Source organism: Molothrus ater, chromosome 3, assembly GCF_012460135.2.
Source record: "Molothrus ater isolate BHLD 08-10-18 breed brown headed cowbird chromosome 3, BPBGC_Mater_1.1, whole genome shotgun sequence".
Lineage (NCBI taxonomy): Eukaryota > Metazoa > Chordata > Aves > Passeriformes > Icteridae > Molothrus > Molothrus ater.
In genome coordinates this window covers 60378300-60400299 of record NC_050480.2, presented here as the reverse complement: position 1 = coordinate 60400299, position 22000 = coordinate 60378300, and the positions used below count along the sequence as shown (strand labels likewise).

At 38.3% G+C, this 22000-nt stretch overlaps 1 protein-coding gene across 13 annotated transcripts in view; it reads right to left on the bottom strand.

Moving 5' to 3' along the window:
* Positions 1-22000, bottom strand: part of PTPRK (protein tyrosine phosphatase receptor type K) — a 380751-nt gene that overhangs the window by 67998 nt on the left and 290753 nt on the right. For all 13 annotated transcript variants that reach the window (XM_036404523.1, XM_036404525.1, XM_054514201.1 and 10 more), the window contains exons 9-12: positions 13817-13926; positions 12434-12635; positions 9399-9504; positions 2413-2686 (exon numbers count right to left, since the gene is read on the bottom strand). In XM_036404523.1, the coding sequence (XP_036260416.1) occupies positions 2413-2686; positions 9399-9504; positions 12434-12635; positions 13817-13926 (692 nt within the window). The remainder of the gene's footprint in view (positions 1-2412; positions 2687-9398; positions 9505-12433; positions 12636-13816; positions 13927-22000) is intronic.

The window sequence follows — 22000 nt, the reverse complement described above, 5'->3', positions numbered from 1 at the left end:
ACATGAGCAACACGCTCTCTCATGCTTCTGGGTGTGGAATAAGCACAGATGTAGCTCAGATATCCCTCCACACATGACACAGTTAATCTGCAACCTATACTGTCTGCCCAGGGAGACAGTGATTTGACAGCAATGTGCTTCAGAAGATGCTGCACACGCAAAGAAAATTTCTGTGTAATTTGCTACTCTCTCCCCTCAAATTTCAAATTGCTGAAGTTTGGTGAGCAATTAAAACAAATTAACAGAGAAATTACTTGGTTTTGCACAGTTAGGACAACTTGAACAGACAAGGATCAATCATAAATGGGATTTCTGACCTTACTGTAGAATGCACAGTCATTTTAAAGGAAAACATACTGAAATAGCATAAGGTTGTGTGAGCATAAGGTATTCAATCACTCTAAACAATATTAGCATGTGATTTGAAAATATAATAATGACCGTTTCACTCTATAAAATATGCTTACTCTAATCCTCCATCCCCGAATACATCCCCTGGCATCTGTCTCCTCTTGAAGATTCAAAAGCAACAGGTAAAATATGTAGATGCCAGGTTGTAAACACAACTTGTAAACTGCTAGCAAAACTCTAAGCTGAGGCACTGTAGGTGTTCAATAAGGACAATTTTTCAATCAAAATGAAAGTCCCACAAAGTTTACTAACATATTCTTACCCATTCTCCCTAGTTACTGGATTTACTTGTCTGTTTCAGTTCAATATGTCTGCAAAGATCACAGAGTAACTTCCTCTCAACCCTGCCATGTACTTCAGAGCCTACTTTACTTCCCTCTGCCTATTTTGGATCCCACTGGTTTACAGCAAAACATCTGTTTAAATATTCTGCAGTTCAGATGTTATCTTACAAGCACTAGATCTCTGTCCTGGCAGAATGTAGTGCAGTTCCCCTCAAAACCTCCCACTAAATCCCTGTAGGAACAGAAATTTGATCCAAAGTTTCAAGCATAACAAAGAAATCTGTTTTAGGATTAAAATTTCTCACAAACTGAAATCACCAAAAAATACTGTGTTTAACCAAAAAAATACTGTGTTCTCTCATTTTCTACTCATCTATCAAAATATAAAAGCCAAAATAAATATCTAAATATATTTTGTACTTTCATTTTACTTTTCCCTCCCTTTTTTTTGCCTCAGGGAATGAAACAAATTTCTTTACAATGCAGTCTACTGGAAATCCACAAAAACAACGCGAATTATTTTTAACAGGTGGGGGAAATATGGATGGGTGTCTAGCAGTCACCTTTAATTTTGCTTTGTTTACTTCATATAGTTCTTTAAATAAGAACTGAAAAGAGAGAATGATCTACTGAATGAGAAAAAAAGTCCGGTTTTCAAACACCCTTGTACCCATTCTGACTTGATGCATAACCAATTTTCATAATCATAGGTAAAGGTTGAGATTTCCTTCAAAAGACGCCAAGGCAAGACTGCCTGTTAGCAGGGATTTGTTTATTCACCAGAATGATCCAAGCATAAGGAAGAGTAAACACTGCCTCTGCTCCTTTCCAATGGTTCTGCTGGATATCAGTGATTATCAGTCTAGCCTTTCTAGTTCCTGTCTGAACTGCCTGGACACCTCAGTTTTCTAAACTATATATCCAAATATTAAATTTTAAATACCTAAAGCTTCTCTGTCTACCATATTTTCCCTTCTCAGCAATCCTTTTCCTCTCCCTCATTTTTCATTTACAAGAGGAAAATCCATTCAAAAGCAACAGCCTGGGGTTTGCAGAGCCACAGTTGTTCTTTGCACCTGGAACCTTGGAACCTCTCTCCCTGACACTTCTCCTCCTTCCATATGCACGCAGAGCCAGCAGCAGCACTCAGCAGCAGAGTTAAAAAGAAGCACCCAGGAGGTAATGAAGGTGAATGATAGCCATAATTCTACTGCACAGCAGTGCTGCAAGCCTGATGTACACTTTCTCAGAAAGACTCTCAAACTCATGGTGGGCCAGCAGTTACTTTTGCTCAAGAAAATGTTTACTTTTTATTTGATGTCCAGTGTGAGAGTATTAAAAAGTTTGCAATGTTTTACTAGCCCACTGAGCAGCCCACATTCTCTTTAGCCTGCAGTAATTTAATCTTCTGAAGAGTGCAGGTACTGAGAACTGGGGAAAGCACTGCGGATATTATTTACCAAGGAGACAGTCACAGTCCTGAAATTACTTCCCTCAGACAATTACTATGAGATGCATTAAACTCCCATCTAGTAGCAGTTTCTGTGACACGAGGCTGATGTGAAATGTGAATGGCACACTGCCATGCTGTCACAGCACCAGGGGGATTTCAGCCATGCCACTGCCAACACCTCCCACGTCCAACTCCAGCAGTCCTAGCTGTCACCACAGGCATGTCTTTGCCTCCTTGCAGGAGCAAGGTGCTGTCAGCACTTGCCTTCTCGACGCTGCTCATGGCCTGGAAGTAGATGTTGTAGCCTTTCCGAGGAGCCAGCGGCGGATTCCAGAAACCTTGGTACGTCCTGTTGTCACCCACAGTAAAGGGGGCTGGCTCTGGCAGGTTTCCTGGGGGCAGCTGAGCAGCAAAGTAGTATGGTGAGCCTCCACTAAGGGCAGTCTGATAGGTGACAGGGATTTGGTAGCACTCCATGGCACCAGTTTCTCGCTTTGTTCGGTGCGGGTGCAGCTCTTCAACAACAATCTGGTAGGCACTGGTGAGACAGAGGAAAAAAGGACAAGACAGGACATGGATCAGAGAAGAAACAAAGGCTGGAAATACAGCAAAACTGTTTATTTCAGCTGTTGGAACGAAGTAGCATCCTTTTTTTTTGCGTATGTGTGTGAAAAACAACAATACAAATCCATACATGACCTCTTATTATTACTTTCCTTTAAAACTTTTTTTTTAAGAAACACAGGAAAAAAATGTGTTAAACTACAACAGATTAAACTCTTGGCTGATCAGAAGCAATCTGAAGTTAGCATTTTCCTTTGAAACAGTATTAGAGAAAGCTGAGCTTCAAGTCCCAACATAATGGCTGCCTCCAGGCTGTGCTTGAAGCACCAATTTGCAGTTGTCATATCATTAGAGACAGAATGTGCTGACAGGCTTCTCCACCTCTTGACCTTGCTGTGGCTTCTATCTTGGCTCAGAGCTATGCAGATCTAAAGTACAAATGACATGCTGTAATACAAGCACAGATGGACAGAAATCTGTCCATTCCACTGAACGAGACTGCCTCATTCCTTTACAGTTGTCAATGATAAAATATTATGAATTGCTGAAGCAGAGAGTATATTCAGCCCATCAAAACACCACCTCAACCTCCCAATACCTCTGTTGAAATGGATCATGGCTTGGTCACTTTTCAAAATCACCTGCTCAAAATAGAACAGGTAATTATAATTCTTTCTTCTTTAGAGGAGCTACCTAACTGCAGGATGTTACCAACTCATTATCAGCTTCCTCTGCTTTTCAGAAGTACAGAATTTACATAGTGAGAGCAGAAGGCAATCCTTCATTTTATAAGAAAAAAAAGAGGTTTGGGGATTTTAAGGCATGTAGACAAGAAACCTTAAGCTTTTGAATTAAACTGGCAGACTTGTCTGTCTTGGGTTTGCTATAAAACTTTCTAAACTGAAAAGGTAAAACTGAACCAAATTCTCAAAGTGTCACTGCATTGCTGCAAGGACTCTGAAAGGCAAAGACTCCTTTCAGAGTTTGTGCGGCAGCATTAAATTATTTTGTCAATTTTCTCTGCTACTGCTGCTCAGAAAACCCAATAACTGCAGTGGCAGAGATAAAGTATAATACTGGGGAATGGAAGAAAGAGGAGAAGAAATAAAATGGGAAATTAGTTTCATTTCTTTCCTAAGCTGAAAGAAGATGTTAGCATCCCCTTTTTCTAGTGTGTAAAAATTAAGCAGGAATGCCTCTTTCCTCCATTTCAATGTGCCCAAGAAGAATATAGAAAGTCATCTCAGTTTTGAAAGTCCAGGTAGAAAGAAGAATGTAAAAAGAAAAAAAGTTAGACCTGGGGATATTTATTTCTCATAAACTGACCATGAACTGAGCTCAGTTATACATCACCTTCTGTGGTAGCCTCTATGTATTAACCATCTCCAGTTAATGGGGACTGTACCAACAAATCACTTACATAAAACCCCTGTATATCCAGTATATTTCTTTATGCTTCAAAATAAATGTACTAGCAAAAAACCCCAAAAGCATTGATATTTTAAAAACTTGACGGGATGAAAAATATTTTAAATTTTTTATTTATAATGTCCCAAGGTAATAAATGACTACTGGCATTCATTCCCTCCCTGGCCTGGCCCTGGATGCAAGCAGGGTAAAAACACTGTTTCAGAATTGGACAGACAACCAACTGGAGAGCCCTGGGACACAAACACCACGTCTCTGCTGCCTGAATTCTGCAGTCTTCTCTCATCAGCTGCCAGTGGTCTGGGGCAGACACAAATTCTGCTCTCAGAAGTGACAGAAGAGCAGGAAACTTGTCTGTGACACCCTGGGAGCTTCAAAGGAGAAAGCCAGCAGGGACAGAGGAAGGACAGTGCAATGCCTGCACGTGACAGAGGCAACAGTCCCCTGGAACAGCCTGGTTTGTCACACAGCTCCAAAAATGAGACGCACCACAGCTAGCAAATCAACCCCTCTTCCCCCCTCCATTTTACAGAATAAGGGATAAATAGGGTATCTTCATTTTAAGGCATATCTCCTTTTTAAGGGTCAAGTCTCTTTGGAGACAAAAAATCAAACATGAAGGGCATGAGAATCAAACTGGTTAAAAGTCTCTTTTTATAGCCTTCTTTAAAAGAACGCTGATTTTTGAATGGGATATAAAAGGTATGGCAAAATTTTAAGCATAAGACCACAATAAAATGTGACAGTTCTGAAAAACTTTCAACTAAATTAATTTCTATAAAATATATTCCAAAAATGCTTTTTGTACCCCTACATATGAAAAGCTACAATACATGGAAAATAAGACCTAGATATACATATTGTAGTCATCTACACTTACAGAATAGAAAAAATAGCAAATGACAGAAACTGTTTTAAGTCTCCAACAAAGCTTTATTTTTATTTTTTTTTTAATGTAGTCTCACTAAGTAATTTAAGTAAAAGATCTGCCAATCCTCTTTAGATAAGTGATCTGGCAGTATTGTTCATGCAGCATTATAGGCTAACAAGACATGGAGGAATACAGTAGTTTACCTCTGGGCCCTTTGTGATACCATCTGTTTAAAGCCATTTACAAAACACTGCAGTGGCTCCAGAGCAGCACTGTTACTCTGTGTGCACACAACAATGTTCGGAAAGGACACCCTGCTGTAACATGTAACGAAACAAGTCAAAGCTAAATTTGCAGCTTGAAAAGTGGGGTGTTCACCGGCTGCAAATGTGTTTTGATATCAAGTATTAGTGAAAATTTAACTATGTACTCTGCTTATCCCTGTGTCTTTACATATAACTAATCCTAGCTTCAATTATCTTAGATTTTCTATACTTTTTTTCTTTTTTGTGCTGGTGAGAATTCAGTTATTGAGAGAGCTTTTTTATGACAGGAGCTGAGGGAATTCCTACAATAGAATTTTTTCCTCATCTTTCCATACAACAAAGAAGGATTAAAATAGGGAAATAAAGAGAGAGGAGTGGAAAGCTTAGATGATAGTATTCCTTCTTCTTGATGACTAAAATAAATTCTGATCTATTCTGAAGAGTAATAAAACTTTCAGAACCTGCTACATAAGTCATCAGGATCATAAAGGCCAAAGAGTTGTCTGAGACAGCCAGGTAAGCAGAGAAATTTTTGAAGATACAGCAGCTGAAGAGCTCCTCATGGAAATTTTCCATGAAGAAATTATTTCTCATGACAAAGCCTTTTTAGTTAATTTAAGAAAACCCATACAGTACCTTGCTATTGACCAAGACAATTGCAAACAGGTGAAGGAAGTCTCTGACATCTTCCTTTTTATCCCTGCCTAAAAATTCAGGATCCAAAGAGATATAGCATGAATGTTGTTCATGCTTTAGCCCTATTCTGACTAGACTTTAAATACTTGCTAGACATTTCTTTCTATGTGTCTAGAGGAGATACATCTTCCTCTCCTTTGACAAGCACCAGACTGACTGACGAGCTCAAGCTTCAGTCCCAGCTCTTGGAATTCTAATTGATAGTGATTGTTTTAGTTGCTCCCTGACATGGTGCCCTTAATTAATCTTGCTGCAAAATGAAAAAAACCTAATTCATTTTAAGGAAGTACAAGAAAAGCACTTTAACAATCAAATAAAAAAAATTAATCATTAGAAATTTACTCTGATTCTGATGTACACTCTTTGTAATCCTTATCTGCAGTAGGATTTGAAAACAAAAAAATTGTTTTTCTGATACTCAGTTAGGAACCTTCAGGAAAAACTACAGCAACAAATCACATCTTCAAATGAATCACCGAAGCACCATTGATTCTACTGACTGGAATCTCATCCACAAGATTGATGGTGAAACTATACGCTCTTTAAAGTGAGCCTGAGCCATCCAGCTTTGTCTCCCTTTGCATTTCTGGTTTGTAATTTTGTTTTTAAACTCCAGGAGGCCATAAAGAATGCTAGGGATTGCACAATAAAACCTGACAGTGAAGGTATGATTAGAGCCATGTTAAAACTCTGACAACTAGGGCAGCCAGGCAGTGTCTTAAAGAAATACTGCACATAGATTCTATTTAGGATAAGGAACAACTGCTTGCTGAGGGGCTGTGCTGATTGGGAGGCTATGATGGAAATCTAATCATGGCATAAATCCATTTGTAAAAGCAAAAGAGTATCAGACAACTTTTTTCCTATTTTTTTTTCTTTTCCTATTATTTTATTTTTTTTAGCATTAACCGATTGATTTGAAATGAAATGACCATCTACAGCTCCAGTGATTACAGAACTGGGTAGAAATAACTTTTCAAAAAGCCAGCTGTATTATTCATGGTCAGGATAAAAACAGCATCTGAGTGCCTTCTATTCCATCACAGCTGCAGGCACGGTGATCCATTTTTTCCCCACCTACCTAGTAACACTCATTATGGCAGTAATCCAGCTTCTAGAGGAAACAAAATTGCAGTATGGATGGAGTGAAGCTTCACTAAAATATATCATAAGGTTTAGCAAAATGCATTGAATAATTCAGAATTTCAGTGTGCTACATTTATCTCCCTATTAAGAAGCTGCTGAAAAGTACCTGACTGCAATATGCATAGCTTCAGAAAAGGCAATAACACCATGCCTTCTGCATTCCCCTGGAGAATGCTTCTTATTCCAAATAAGGAATAAAACACCTGGTTGATTTTAAGAATAAAGCCCAAGTCTTCAGTTATGGTAAAGGACTTATTTCCTTGGCCTCTTGATGTTAGGTTTAAGAAATAAGAAAGAAGTAGGCTTTTTTGAGAACACAGTCAAACAACAGTTATTAATAATCTGTGAAACTATCACTATCAAACTGTCTATTAACATTTAGTACACATAGGTCCTTTCTGCCATCTTCATAGGCCACAGTGGCAAGCTCATGCCATTGAACTGAGGATGCTGTGAGGAAAACTGACAGAATAAATGTGAGGTTTACTCTGCAGGTTTACTCTGCAGCAAGTTCCTCGTCTGCAAGTACAGAGCAGAGAAACCAGACCTTCTTGAGCTAGGGTGAGTAATTTTCTAGCCGCATGAGTAATTCTCTAGCCACATCCCATCATGCTACCAGTTCAAGAAAGAACCACCCCTCCAGGAGTGAGACCCAGGACCCAAGATTGACCCCCTGAAGATGTGTGGTGGGATTGAAGGTGGAAGCCTGCTGCTGTCAGCACAGGAGTGCCCTGGAGCAGCTGCTGTAAAGATGATGTGCACCACCGCCATCAGCAGATGCAAGTGGTGTCCAGCAGGGAAGCTCTGGGCAAGAATCCGCCTCAGCTCCCTCAGGTGGCCAGACACAAGACTAAAAGGATGTGGCATGGACTATGTGAGAGACAGATATCACATGTCCTTAACAAGGACAGTTTTCATTAAGGACAACAGCAGGACACTTGAAGGTCTTTAAAAGCACCTACAAAGGCATATAGTGAATCAAGTTTAAGCACCTGCAGATTTGGGAGCATTTTCAGACCACAAGTCTGGATTCCATGGTATTAATTTTTAAAAAATCCATATTTTAAGAATTCAAGTCCCATACTGAAAGCAGACCTGTTCTCCAAAAATCCTAGGTTTGCCCCAGAGCAATTTCTCAGAAATGAATGATTCGTGAGATAACAATTTTAAATATAACACATGAAAATCTCCTATAATAGAGATGAATATGGATTATCTTCTATGACAGAATATAAATAAATAACTTGATAATATCAATCATAAGAGTGATTATATGATAAGCACATAAAAATGCATATAGGTATGTGACTCATCCCCCACAACATTCACGTAAAACATACATTCCTCTTAATGGAGATAGACTTAAGAGACAGTTAATCTTCTTCTGCTTTAAGGGCTTGGGCCTGTGACATCAGCTGAGCCTTGATAGCGGACTTAATGTAAAACAGAATGAAATGCATTAGCCTGTGTTTCTCTAAAATGTTACAAGGGTAATAGCATGAAAACCTTCTGATGCTCAGCAGCTAATTAACCCCCAATTAGTCAACCCTGCCCCGGAATATTGCTGATGCAGCCACATCAGTAAAATACAAATGGAATCAAATAGTATCATAAAATTTTTACACTAACAAGTAGAAGTAAAGATCAGGATGGGGACTAATCTTTGCAAACAAAATTAAATTATCTCTCAACAGAGAGCAGAAAGGGAAAGACCCCTCAAAGTTAACATAAATGAAGCATTTTAATATGATTAGAGGACATGCCAAATAAAATTTAATAGCTTGCTACATGAATCCCAGTAAGAAGCACTCTCAGAAGGAAAAGGTCAAATAGTTTGTATTCATCACTATTATTCTCCCATTTCCCCATAGCTTACAATTTTCCAATCACACATATATGCTATAGAGTAGCTGACTTTGAAGCACTGGAGTGGAAGTGTTATTTTGAAATCTACCTTCTGACAAACACCTTTCAGCATCATATTTCAGAGGCACTGTGAGAAAATAAAATGAAATTATAATGGCTAGAAGGTGGTTCTGGGGACCCTGTATGAAACAGGTCAGATAGCTGAATGATTCAGGCCATGAGTATCTTTAAAAAAAAACCCTGCCAACCCCAGAATTTCTTTAATTACACATCTATTGGCAAGCTAGGTGTAGGTAAGAAAAAAAAATAGTGATGTTAAATGAATGTCACTCAGAAATAAACAGCTCTATATACAGTGACACAACAAATATTCAAATAAAAAATTAACTCTTCTTGATTTCTTTTTTTTTTACCTGATAGGTGCACCTTTGGCCTGTGCAGGTCTCAAGAGTACAGTTATTGTAGTAGCAGTTTCATTGAGAGATGCATCTACTCCTTCATAGTCTGGTAAAGTGGGAGCTGATTAATGTTGAGGGAATGAAAAGAACAAGAAACAAATCAGTGAAAGCATTTAGAATTTTTATGAGGTTGTGGCTGCTTGGATATAGAACAAAGAGACAATCTTTATCAGCCATGCGAGTATTTTTAAACAGTTTTTCCAGTCAGACATATTCTTTTACTGTGGCATGAATGGTATTTAATGAACAAATGATAACACTACCCCTAACCGCTTCCCATCAAATCATGACACCTCTCAACTTGAAACAGTTTTATTCAAGAAGGAGAGAAATAGAGGGAGGAGGTGACTGACAAGAAACCCTAAACTACAATAAAATCCACACGTTTTGTAGCCATTTTTCTACCCTGCAAATAACTACAGTCACCATGTCAAAGACCCAGCTTCTACCATCTGCCTTGAACAATTTAAGAACCTTTCATATTTCCTCTTGAACATGATGGGAAACAATGCCAATATCAACCAGTGTGCAGGAAAATTGGACTTATATAGACATGCATCTGTGGGCTAGAACTGGATCAGGGAATCCATTCCCATGCCCATTCCTATCAATGGACGGCCAAGCTGCTCATTAATCAGCTTCAAAACCACTATGAAAGAACAAAATCAAAGTCAAAACCAGAAGTAGTTCAGGAATTGATTCACTAATGGGCTGTCAGACTGTCACGCCTCATGGCAGCAGTATTTGTTGTGGGTGGGATGGCTAGTGTTGGCAATTACTTCAACCATCCACCTTTAATCTGCTGCCTGTTACAGTCCTCACTGATAATACTGTTGCTGACTTCAGCCCCAGTGCAAGGAAAGAAACAGGATTTTCTGTGAATCAGAAAATAATGGATTTCTAAAAATTGCTAATTTTTCATAAGTTTGAAAACTATCTGCATGTTTGTTTTTTTTTTTAATATGTGGCTGTATCATTATAAAATCATTAATGAAGCCTGTATATTTCCAAATGAACTTTCAAAAAAGATGTTTCCTACCAGGACATGAATCATTTGAGCCGTAATAATTTTACAGTACTATATCAATACATAGAAGAGCTCTGAAAGATTAAAAGCCTTGCTTCATTAGTCCTAGATCCTAGATGAATGCAAAACCTGCTCTTATTTCAGGAAATAATATTTTATAGAATTAATGTTCATTTAATGTTAATTTTAAAATTACTGCTTACACCATGTTCACTAGAATCACAGTAACCACTTGTAAGCTTAATTAAAAGTAATCATTTCACCGCTCATTAAATGAAAGTTCGCATTTTCTTAAACATGCATTGCTCCGTATAAAGTACCAGTCATGCAGACTGGTCACTGGACAACAGTTCAGCCTAAAGCAAGATAGAAAGAACAGGCTGAAGTTCAGATACCAGGGGTGTCACAGCCTGCCTTTGAGTGTTCCTAGCATTAACCATGTCTTCCCAACTAACAAGATACATACTCTGTCTAGAAAGTTGTGCTGTACTGGATTCTGGACAAAACTGCCAAAATTTCTATGTGGGAAAAGAGGGCATATCTGAAGAAGCCTGAATTCACTGTTGTCCTAAATAATCCAAACACGTTGAGGAACGTTTCTTTTTCAAAATGCTGAAGTATCAGACATGTTAGCAAGATACATACATCTTTTCTTTCCCTTTTACTAAGAGGTTAGAAGACAAGTATGCAAGGACTACACCACTATAATATCTGAAAATTTATGAACTCAAATTTGTTGTGAAGAAACCCTTAAAACAACCTGAATAAAATATCAGATTCCAAAACAATCTAATAGCTACATAAACATAACAGAACACATCATTTGGTGGTTTTTGTGCATTGTCTTGTTTTGAAGGGACAGGGGTATGAGGAGTGCTAGTGCTTATGTGCTGGGGTGGAATTCCACAAACTGTTCCAGTTAGCAATGACAACTACAGCATTTTATTTGCTACATTATTCAAGGAGCTCTACCTTGAATTTTCTCACATTTTGATTTATGGGTATGTTATCATGTACTGTGAAGAGACTACGTGAACTGTATCCCACAAAAATCATAGGTGCATTCTGTTACATGTTATCATGTACTGTGAAGAGACTACGTGAACTGTATCCCACAAAAATCATAGGTGCATTCTGTTACATTAACTTCTCTTTACAGGACAATCTGAGTTTCATTATGACAGATAACGAGGAAAATATCCTGCTTTGTGTTGTTTAAATATGTAAATGGCTGACTTCTTTGATCTTTGCCAAGCTCTAAAGTTATCATGTCACAAAATCAAGTTTCTCTGAATATAGCATTGACTTATCTTCCACTATCAACTGCATAAGCAACTATCTTATTTTTTGAGAATAACATTGAAATTTGACAAAACATTTCATTTGACATAACTGTCTTCCAGAGTTTACAGTGCATTATTAAGACAAATAATGTCAAAGTAGGTGCACTGCAATAAATCAATAAAGACCCAAGGAAGCAGACCTATGTGAATCTGGCAAAAGAAATTTGCACATTGTCTCAACTTCCCTGACCTTGTTACAGCTGTGTGCTGCTAAGTAGTGTCACCTTCAGTAAGTCAGTAATTTTCTGCACCTGACTTTACTAACCTGCAAAACAGATGCAGTTCTTAGTGACCTGTGGAGTGTTGACAGGCCTAATTAATTAAGGTTTACACAGCACTTCAAAATCTTTGGATGAAAGTACTGTATTACACAGAAAAAACAGTTCACAACTACAGCTGAGCAATTTTCACCTCATGCAAGGATTAATCCCTGAACGTATGCTACCCTGTGGTGAGTACACCCAGAAACATTTTTAGTAACATAATTTCTTAACATGGTAGGACTTTTTGTGGGTTTTTTTTTAAGCATTTCACAATCTCTTGAGTCATACAAAAATATTCAAAAGACATCTCCCCCCTCCCCTTCCCTGCTTTTTCTTTATGCTGTTGTTTGTTTTTACCTGAGATATTGGTTGTTACATTGATGGTAGTTGCTGGTCCAAACCCTTTGATGGTACTTGCACGTATGAAGAACTGGTAAGTAGTACCAGGGTGTAGGTGAGAGAAGACGTGGTGTGTGCTGTTCCACAGCTTGGATACTGTCTGTGGAGGTCCTGCCACCGGAACTGCGGGGTCAAATGACTGTATACTGCTATAGCTCACCTGGGGAAAAAGTAATTTTTGCAACAACTCTTAAAAGTTTTGGCACAAGGGATTTAGGTTAGCTTGGCTGGAAAGGAAACAAAAGACATGTGCTCATCTAGCTACCCATTTATCTTGGGGATACCACAGAATCACATAATCATTTAGGTTGGAGAAGATCCTGAAGATCATTGATTCCAACCATTAACCCAACAGTGTCCAGTCCAGCACTAAACCAATGCGGATTTAATGTGTATTATTGAAGAGTTTGCCTTACTTATGCAGGCACCCTTCATCATTACTGCTGGATGACACACTCCCTTGCTAGTTAGAGAAACACCATGGAACATTTTGAGTTTCACAATTTGATTTCTCTGTAGCTGCTATCTCAGGGCTAATATCACAGTTAATTCACTGCCTTTTGCATCTGTTTCCAACTAAAAATTAAGGAAGCATTTATCTGCTTTGATCTCATTCATCAACTGCTTTTACATAGTTTATGTATGGAAAATTTCACAGTTACATTCCACTGAGGGGTTGAGCTGCCCACCTGGTTTAACTCACACTAGCTTGTAAATTTAGTCTACATTAAATAAATAAAAAAATATATAGATAAAATAATAATTTTTAAGGCGTTTTGTTTGGTTTGGTGGTTTGCCTTCCTATAATTCACTAATATGCAAAGTTATATCTTTTTTCCTTTAAAAGAAGAGTGCCAGAAAGTGTGGTGTTTGTTGCTCAAATCAGGTTGTGTTACCTGCCAACTTCCTATGGAGATCCCCAGAAGGCTCATAAAGTAAATACACTTTAAACAGAATTCATATGGGGTTTTTCTTAAAAGGTGATATTTAAAAATCTAACAAAGCTAAAAAAAACATTGCTCCAAATTTCATAACCATCTTATTTTTCATGTAACCTTTGCTTCCAATGAAGAAAATTTTGCAGATTATGGCTGTCATGGCTTTGGAATTGTATATAGCAACAATGAAAGATATTTAAGGCACTTGACAGGGATGGACAGTCATATGCACAATAATTACAAATTTTGAGTGTATAACCACTACAGAAAATCATGTATTCAGTAAATGAAAGGAGCATACTATTGACTAGCTGCTTAAAGAGCATAAACACCCACTGTCAGCCACCCCTCTTGATGTACCTCCCTAGCCCCATCCTATGCTTGTTAGGCGTCTGATGTTTACCTCATACTGAGTAATGATGCCATTTGGATCCACAGGTTCCTTCCAGTTGAGGAAGATCTTATCTTCAAAAGGAGTTCCTTTCACTGATTTGGCAGGTATAGGGCCTGGCACTACAAACACAATGGAAGTTTTAAAAATAGGAAATTCAAGAGACAGAAAAACTAAAGAGATGACAGAACATCCTATTAAAACCAAAAGTGAGCATGGGTCTATTTTTATTAATATTCATTTGCATGCAAAAGGCAATGGTAGAGTGTGTGAAAAAGCACTTCAAAGTGTATTTTGTCATTTGCAGTGCAGAGAGAGCATGAAGTTGAAACATTAACGTTATCCCCACATACGGTTTTCAAAACTCCATGCAAAGTCAAATTGTCTCATAGTATAGCCAGGGGAAACAGTTCAAGCTAGATTACAACTTCAGGGAACATCACTGAACTCTGTAATAAGCGTATCTTAGGACAAGGACTACACGGTTCTAAAATTCTTTTAAATGGAAAAAAATCAAAGGCAGGGAAGAGTTTCTGTTACACAGCTTCTTCCAAATGAGAGAAATTCTTACAAAACAGTTTTCAATCACATCTTCTTATGATTTGTTGTTTTAGAAGAAAACCTCATTTAAAAGAGAGGGCTGAACATGGGGAAACACACAAGCTTAGCTGCCATTTCTTTCAGCCTTTGACCTCCTCATGTGCAGAAGGATCAAGACTGCTTACTTCAAATCTTTCCAATAAGAGATGTTCTCAAAGCTTTGAGCTGAACAACACCAAGATCACCCTACTCTTTTTTTTAAAAAACAAAACCAATATCCCTGGTGTAATAACAAGTCTGAAATGTCACCTTAGGCCTCTTTGCCCAAGTGATTCACAGCACCTAGTAATCCCATCAACACCGGGCAAGAGCATTTAGTTATCTCCCATTACAGCTTACAAGATATTTTTGCCTACACATACAATTCCTTTTTATCAGAGCAGCTCACCTAGATTTGAACACCCACATGCTGAAAGAAGGGGGTGAGCATAAGGGACCACCTGGAGAAACTCTGAACCCAACGAAACACCTGCCCCCTCAAAGAGACGAAGTTGTTCAAATTTGCAGTCTTTCAATCTAAAATGTCATTTCTGTTTAGTATATTGATATATATTTCTGTCTCCTTCTAATAAGCCTATTTTCTCCAATGCAACTTTCAGTAAGCCTTATGCATGACACCCCTTAGATATTCATTATCAAAGCAGACTGAAGTTTTAAAAAGAGCAAAAATAAATTAAAATCCAATGGATCAAAGGAAGCACCAGGTGCTGTGCTAGCAGCAGGAAAGTGTGAGTGGTCTCTCCCATCAATGAAATTTATTTCAGTCAACATGCAAACTATAAATGATGATCTTATCCTCAGTACAATCAACATAACTTGGCACATCAATAATATATTTAAGTAGTCAAAACAGACCAGAAGTAAATAGGTGAGAGCTTCACAAAACATGTTCATCTAACTGCCATAAGGCCTAGGAAAAGTTATCTAAAATCACAGTCTGGTGCTTTTCTTCAGGGTCCCAGGACATACCAAGCAGTGGATGAAGGCTGACATGCAGTGACAGCTCCTCTGTGCTGTTTGTGTCATTGAGAGACTTCCTGTAGGCAATGTTTCATTTTTCAGGGGAATACCCTACAGTATTTCCTCACATCTCAAAAGAGGTATGAATGTACCCTGATCCACATGACATTTTCCTTGGGAGATGCACAATTTTTTGTGTGTGCATGTACATCTGCTTTTGGGAAAGAACACATGTACGCACCAGGGCACGTACACAGTGTATAAAATTTGACATTAAACCACATCAAAGTTTCTGTGGTTAAAAGAAAATAGGCATGATTGCTCAAAAACATGCAAAATACTTTTTGTAAAGTGCTTTAAAAAAGAAATGTTTCATATTTAGTTGAAACTGGGTGTAGGGCTCTGCATTTGATGGTTGCATAAATCTTCCTACACCTTTGGTTTAAACACCAAGGTGAGAGAAGCCTCTAGGCTCATCTCATTCCATGACTCTTTTCTTCTCCTGCAATACAAAGGTTGATGCTTAAGGCAGCAGAAGCAATGTTGAAGTGATTGGAATTATGTGATCCCAGTTAGCTTCTCTTCCCTCTGGCATGGGAAGGGTACAAGAACAGAAGATATCACAGCAATGAACAGATTGCATGGAATCCCAGTTCAAAAAGGTCATAAAGAAAAAGAGTGCAAGCATCTAGAGAAAGAGAACAGTAATTCCCACAAACCTCATCCCTCAACCACAAATTCATAAAAATTAACGTAGGGATTAACCTAAATAATTTGAGAACTCCACTGGAATTAAAAAAAAAGATAAATAAAAGTTCAAGTACCCAGAAAAAGGAATATAAATTAATATTAGTTTGAAGAACATATTGTGATGGTCTGAAGTTATTTTTTTTTCCTTTCCATTTTCCAGTTTAGCCACAGTAAAAATGTCTTTTAATTGCATTGCTTTACCAAAAGGGTAAAGGGAGTGAGGAGAGAGAAAAGCAGAAGTAAGAGAATTTGTTTAAAGAACAGAATATCTTCAGGTTAGTCAAAATAATTCCTTAGCATTTTTGTTTGTTCTTTTATGTCTTTGTTATTAGATCAGTATTTGTTACAAACAGAAATGTTAAAAAGACCAAAAATAGTAAAAAAATCTCTAAATCAGCAAAAAAAAAAAAAAATCCCTACCAACAAAAGGACAAGGAGCAAGGTAACCTGTTGGTAACCCTACCCTGAAGACTCAAACTACATTTCTCCATGTAGGTAGTCATTGCTGTCTATTCCCTGCAACTCCCAGCAAGACTAAGGACCTAAGAAATTCCTTAAACTTCACCTTTCCAAAAGAGTGGTAAGAGCCTTCTCTTTTGTAGTGGATTGACTTTGGTTGGAGGCTAAGTGCCCAGCAAGCTGCTCTCTCACTCCCCTTCTCAGCAGGACAGAGGAGAAAAAACAAGATGGAAAACATTTAGTGGGCTGAGATAAGGCAGATAACTAAAGAGGGGAAAAAAATCCAAAAAAGCAAAAGTTTGCACATGCATAAGCAAAGGGGAACATTTAATCTCGACTTCTCACTAGTGTGCAGTGTTCAGCCACTTCTTAGGAAGTAGGGCTTCAGCATGTGCAGTGGTTGCCCCAGAACACAAAAATTGTAAAATAAAGAATTTTCCCCCATTCCTTCTCCCTCCCTTAGCTTTTACATCTGAGCTGACATCATATGGCATGGAATAGCCCTTTGGGTAATTTGGGTCAGCTGGCCTAGCTGTGTCTCTTCCCAGGATCTTGCCCACTCCCAGCCTCTTGCTGGGGGAGAATGTTGGGAGTCAGCACTGACACAGTGCCAGCCCTGCCCAGCAGCAGCAGAACCCTGGGGTGTTATCTGCACCTTCCTGGGCACCAACGCAAAGAAAATGAGCTCCAGCTCAGCCAGACCCAATATACCTTTGCATGACATTTAGCAAGGACTTGGGTCAAAACCAGCCAGGTAAATGTCATCCCTGTGTTGATAATAGCTTCTAGAAAACTCCTCACAAACAGCAGCAAAGGCTTTCCTCAGGCTTGTGTGAGCATTTCCAGAAGCTCCATCACTCACCACAGCACATTTTTGCTGACTTCCCAGCTCCCATTCTTTTCCTACAAGAGCTCCCACTCTTTCCTTTGGACTTACAGACAGTTTACACTTAAATCACACAAGACTATTACAAGTGTGTTAAGGTGTTATGTTACTTAACGTACTCAAATGTTACTTAACGTAATCATCTGAATAATTCAAAAAGTACAAGTAGATGCTAGACGAGTAGAATTCAGACCTTTTGGCCTCTGCACCCACTCTTAAAAAAGATTCTGATCTGCTGACCTTGTGAAGTGTGACCCCACCATCTCTCAGTGACAGCAACAGTAAACACACTTCCTTTCCCATGCGTTATTCTATGCTGAACTTCCAACAAGTCAGGATTTACACTCTTCTGAAGAAGTGAAAAAATTTAGGTGGGTTTAACTATATGGATATCGGAAGAGATTTTGAATTTAAGCAAGAACAAACCAAATCAAGCAAAACAGTAAAACAGTATACAAACATAAAATGCATATATATGAAAAAGTAAGATAAAACAAATTCAAAGGGAATCTCAGCAAGGTTTTATAGTGCAAACAACACAAGCTCTTCTTTCATGATATACATGCATCTCCAGAGCTCTTTTAATAAAACTATATATTCATATAGTGAATAGCTGATAATCTTTTCTTCTATATGCATGTGGAATGATGGACTTTATAAATACTATGCATAATGAAAGTACAAACCATCAATCTGACATCACACCAATTCATTTTAGACCAATATATTTGCATTAAATTATGTCACAGTCACAAATAAATTGTTATTCACAAATAGTGTTACTTAAATGTTGTTCTACATGGACTTAACAGGAAATTTATATTACAATACATTACTTCTGGAAAAACAATGTATTAACTGACACCAACCACTATAAAAATGAATTTATATTGCTTCACTTTTCCTGCTACAAAATAATGAAAGTGTATGTAAACAGAGTATTTTTATTATTATTATACTCTGTGAGAGTCATGCAAAGAATTACTATGCTCTGTGCCAAAAGTTATGCACAGAAAAATGTAGGGTTATATTGGAAAAATTCCTTTGTTGTAATCAAAAAGGGCAGCATATTAGCAGCAATCTTACAGCTTTTCTCTCAAAGTAGATGCTTATTTTCAGGAGATGGTGACAGTAATCTCTCCTACTATTCAAATGTAACCAGAAATGAAAATGGTTCACCTTTCCATTGGCTTTTTCTGAGGGATTTGCTATTTTTACTTTACTACAGCTGGAGACTAAGTTTTAAATAAAAGCAAATTTTGTTTATTAGAAAGGAAAACCAAAACCAGAACTGCTCTTACTGGTCTTTACCATAAGAGCATTTGCATAAAAGGTGGTGACAAAAATTACTTCTTTGGAAATCCCTCAAGTTAGATTATTTGCAGTAAGGAACAAAAATACTATTGATTGTTAGGGAAAAAACCTGATTTTGTATTGACAGTGGTGTACATGTTCCCCTTGACATTTCCGTTCCATCCCCAGTGTCATAGTTTAAGCCCAGCCAGCAACTCAGCTCCACCCAGCCAGTTGCTCACTCCTAACTCAGCAGCTGGATGGGGCAGAAAGCAATGAAGAAAATAATAAGAAGAGCAATGATAAAGGAACTAGAATATATGTAACAAATTCTGTGCATTGCAATTGCTCACCACTCACAGACTGATGCCCAACTGTTTTCCCAGCTGTGAACCCTGGCCAGGTTTCTCCCCAGTTTATACACTGAGCATGATGTTCTGTGGTATGGGACATCACTTCGGCCTATTTAGGTCAGTGTGCTGGCTGCATCCCCTCCCAGCCTCTTGTGCCTTCTTGCTGGCAGGGCATGAGAAGCTGAAAAGTCCTCAACTCAGTATAAACACTACTTAGGAACAACTAAAATATCAGTGCTCTATCAACATCATTCTCATTCTAAATCCAAACCTCAGCACTGTCCCAGCTACTAGGGAGAAAATTGACTCTATCCCAGCTGAAGTCAGGACACACATTTAGATAGTATGCAAAGCCTTTCACTCTTCCTCTTTTTTTTTGTCTTCTAATTATAACATTTCCTCTTCCTCTGCTGTTCCCCAGACTGGCAAGCCTGCTGGAGCTCTCCCAGGAGCACGAGTAATGATTGGACAGTTGGTGTCTTAACCCTGCATCATAGCTCTCAATATCTCTGCATGGGGCAGAATAAGCCACAGACTCTGAAAGATCAGGGGACCTCATTTATGTCCAATGAGCACATGCTTTGCCCTAGACCAAAGCTCTCTTCTACTTTAAGCCCCAAAATGGATTCTCCTATTCCAAGTGATCCTTTTCAATTAGTTGTTTGCCTACTGTTAGATGACACACTCCCTTACTGGTTATAAAACCTTTGAACACTTTGAGCTACACAATTTGCTTTCTCTGTAGCTGCTCTCTCAGGGCTAATGTCACTACTCCTGTTAATCCACTGCCTTTTGCATCTGTTTCCAATTAAAAATTAAGGAAGCATTTATCTGCTTTAATCCCATTCATCCACTGCTTTTACAAAGGGTCCCTCTGAGTTGGCAGCACTCTGGTCAACAGGCAGCTCCAAGAACATGTGCACACTGATGATTCATGCTAAGTGATAAATTTACTGCTGGTTATTGTGCTTTGTCTCAAAGTGCCAAACACTGTCTTTGCCCAGCATGTATGCAGCCCCAGGTTGCATGAGCCTTCCTCTACTTCCTTTATCAAATTCTTCAAACAGTGTACATCTTCTGTACAAGCCATGAAAAGCACTGAGTCCCTGTCATAGCACAGATAATGCCAAGTGCCTGTGTACTCAGAAGAACTTTTTCCAAACCTAAGTAGCAGTGTGGTTTCTCCCCAAAGTGAAAAATGTTTAGCTTTTAAAACACACACAAATTTCCCTGTATTCATCCTCTTTTTGCAAAACTTTTTAACAGTGTGTCATTCAGGGGTTTTATTTTTACATGGAATACAACTTCCTGGAAGTACTAAAATATACTTTAAAGATTAATTCCATCTTCCCATGCTAAATAGAAATACTGAAACTGCCAAGTATTCAGATCTAGCTCTGGTCAATAGAAAGACTGTTTTCAGACTGTCATGGTTTTCCTGGGCTTTGCTATCTTTCAGTTACTGTAATTGCATGCTATTAAAACTTTTCTCATTGGTCAGCCACGGCTCCAAAGATCTGAAGCACAGCTTTTGAATCTTATCTCATTCTCCTACTAATTGTTTCTTGAGTTAATTCTGTTCCAGGTATCATATGCAACTGAGTTAACACTCAGCATTCTGACAGAACGGACCATTTCTGAAAGGCCCCCAGCCCAGCTGCATAGCCTTACATAAATGTGAGCCTTTGTGAAAGACAAACAGAGATCCTTCCTGTCTCACAGAAGAGCCTCAAAAAGTCCAAAGTCCTCTGCTTTTAGAAAATCCTAGAAGTTCAGAAAAGTCTAAAGATCCTAGCAGAAGGGAGGAACTGACATGAAAGACATAGTGAGATGAAAGGAAAGGTTAAAACATAACAACTGAAGAGACAAAAGGGAAGCTTGGACACATGGGGAAGTATGACAAAAACCAGAAGACGAGGGCAAAATGGTAGAGGGGAAGAGAGACAGGAAAACATGGCCTAGGCATCTCAAACTCTAAGAGTCTATGAAGTTTTTGCTTATTTGGCAGTACCTTGTGGAAAAAAAACCCAAAAAATCCACAGCATTGGAAAGAATCCCACACTACAGAAAACATAGAAAAATTTAATTATCCATTGTCATCTGGAGTATTCAAAGTTTCTATTTATGAAAAGTATACAACATGAGTGCACAGTTTCAGATAAACATGTTGTCAGGGGCTATTTCTAACTAATGTTATTTGCAAAAATGCAGAGCAACACTCTATTTCCTCTATATTCCTTCTCCAAAATGAATCACTGATAATGCCTCCATGATATAATTAAAATTATGCTTACTCTAGAAACCTGCAAAAACCATGAAGACAGTGCAGCTTCATCACACACGAAATGTAGGGCATAGAATCACACACATAATTGGACTTCTCATCTTAGTCCAATTCTTACTTTAGGCTTCAAACAGTGCTTGGAAATAGTTTCAGATACTTGATCACTGAGACTGGAACTAAATTACCATTGTACACATAAGCAGTCAGCTACAGGATTTAGTTTACTACTGCTATGAGAGCTCAAGGAAGGATTCAGGTGTGAAGCTCTCAGTATTGTACATTGTCTGCAAGCCCCGAACTTTGAAGACATGGCACATAGACTTTCAATCAATCAGTAACACAAAATTAAAATCTCAATATATTTTCACAGAGTGAATTTCACTGGAGGCTATTTTCAGGTCACAAGCATTATTACCACCAGCACAACTAAATACAGATACTTTTTCAAATGTATTAGTCCCTCTGTGAAAACAACATCTGCTTCAATCAGTTTACCCTGGCAACTTCTGTTCACTGGGTGAGGCTTCTTCTATATTATACTACTTGTGAAACCAAAGCCAACTCGACTCAAGTTCACTGAGAGCACACTGGTGTGTTAGCTTGAGACCAAA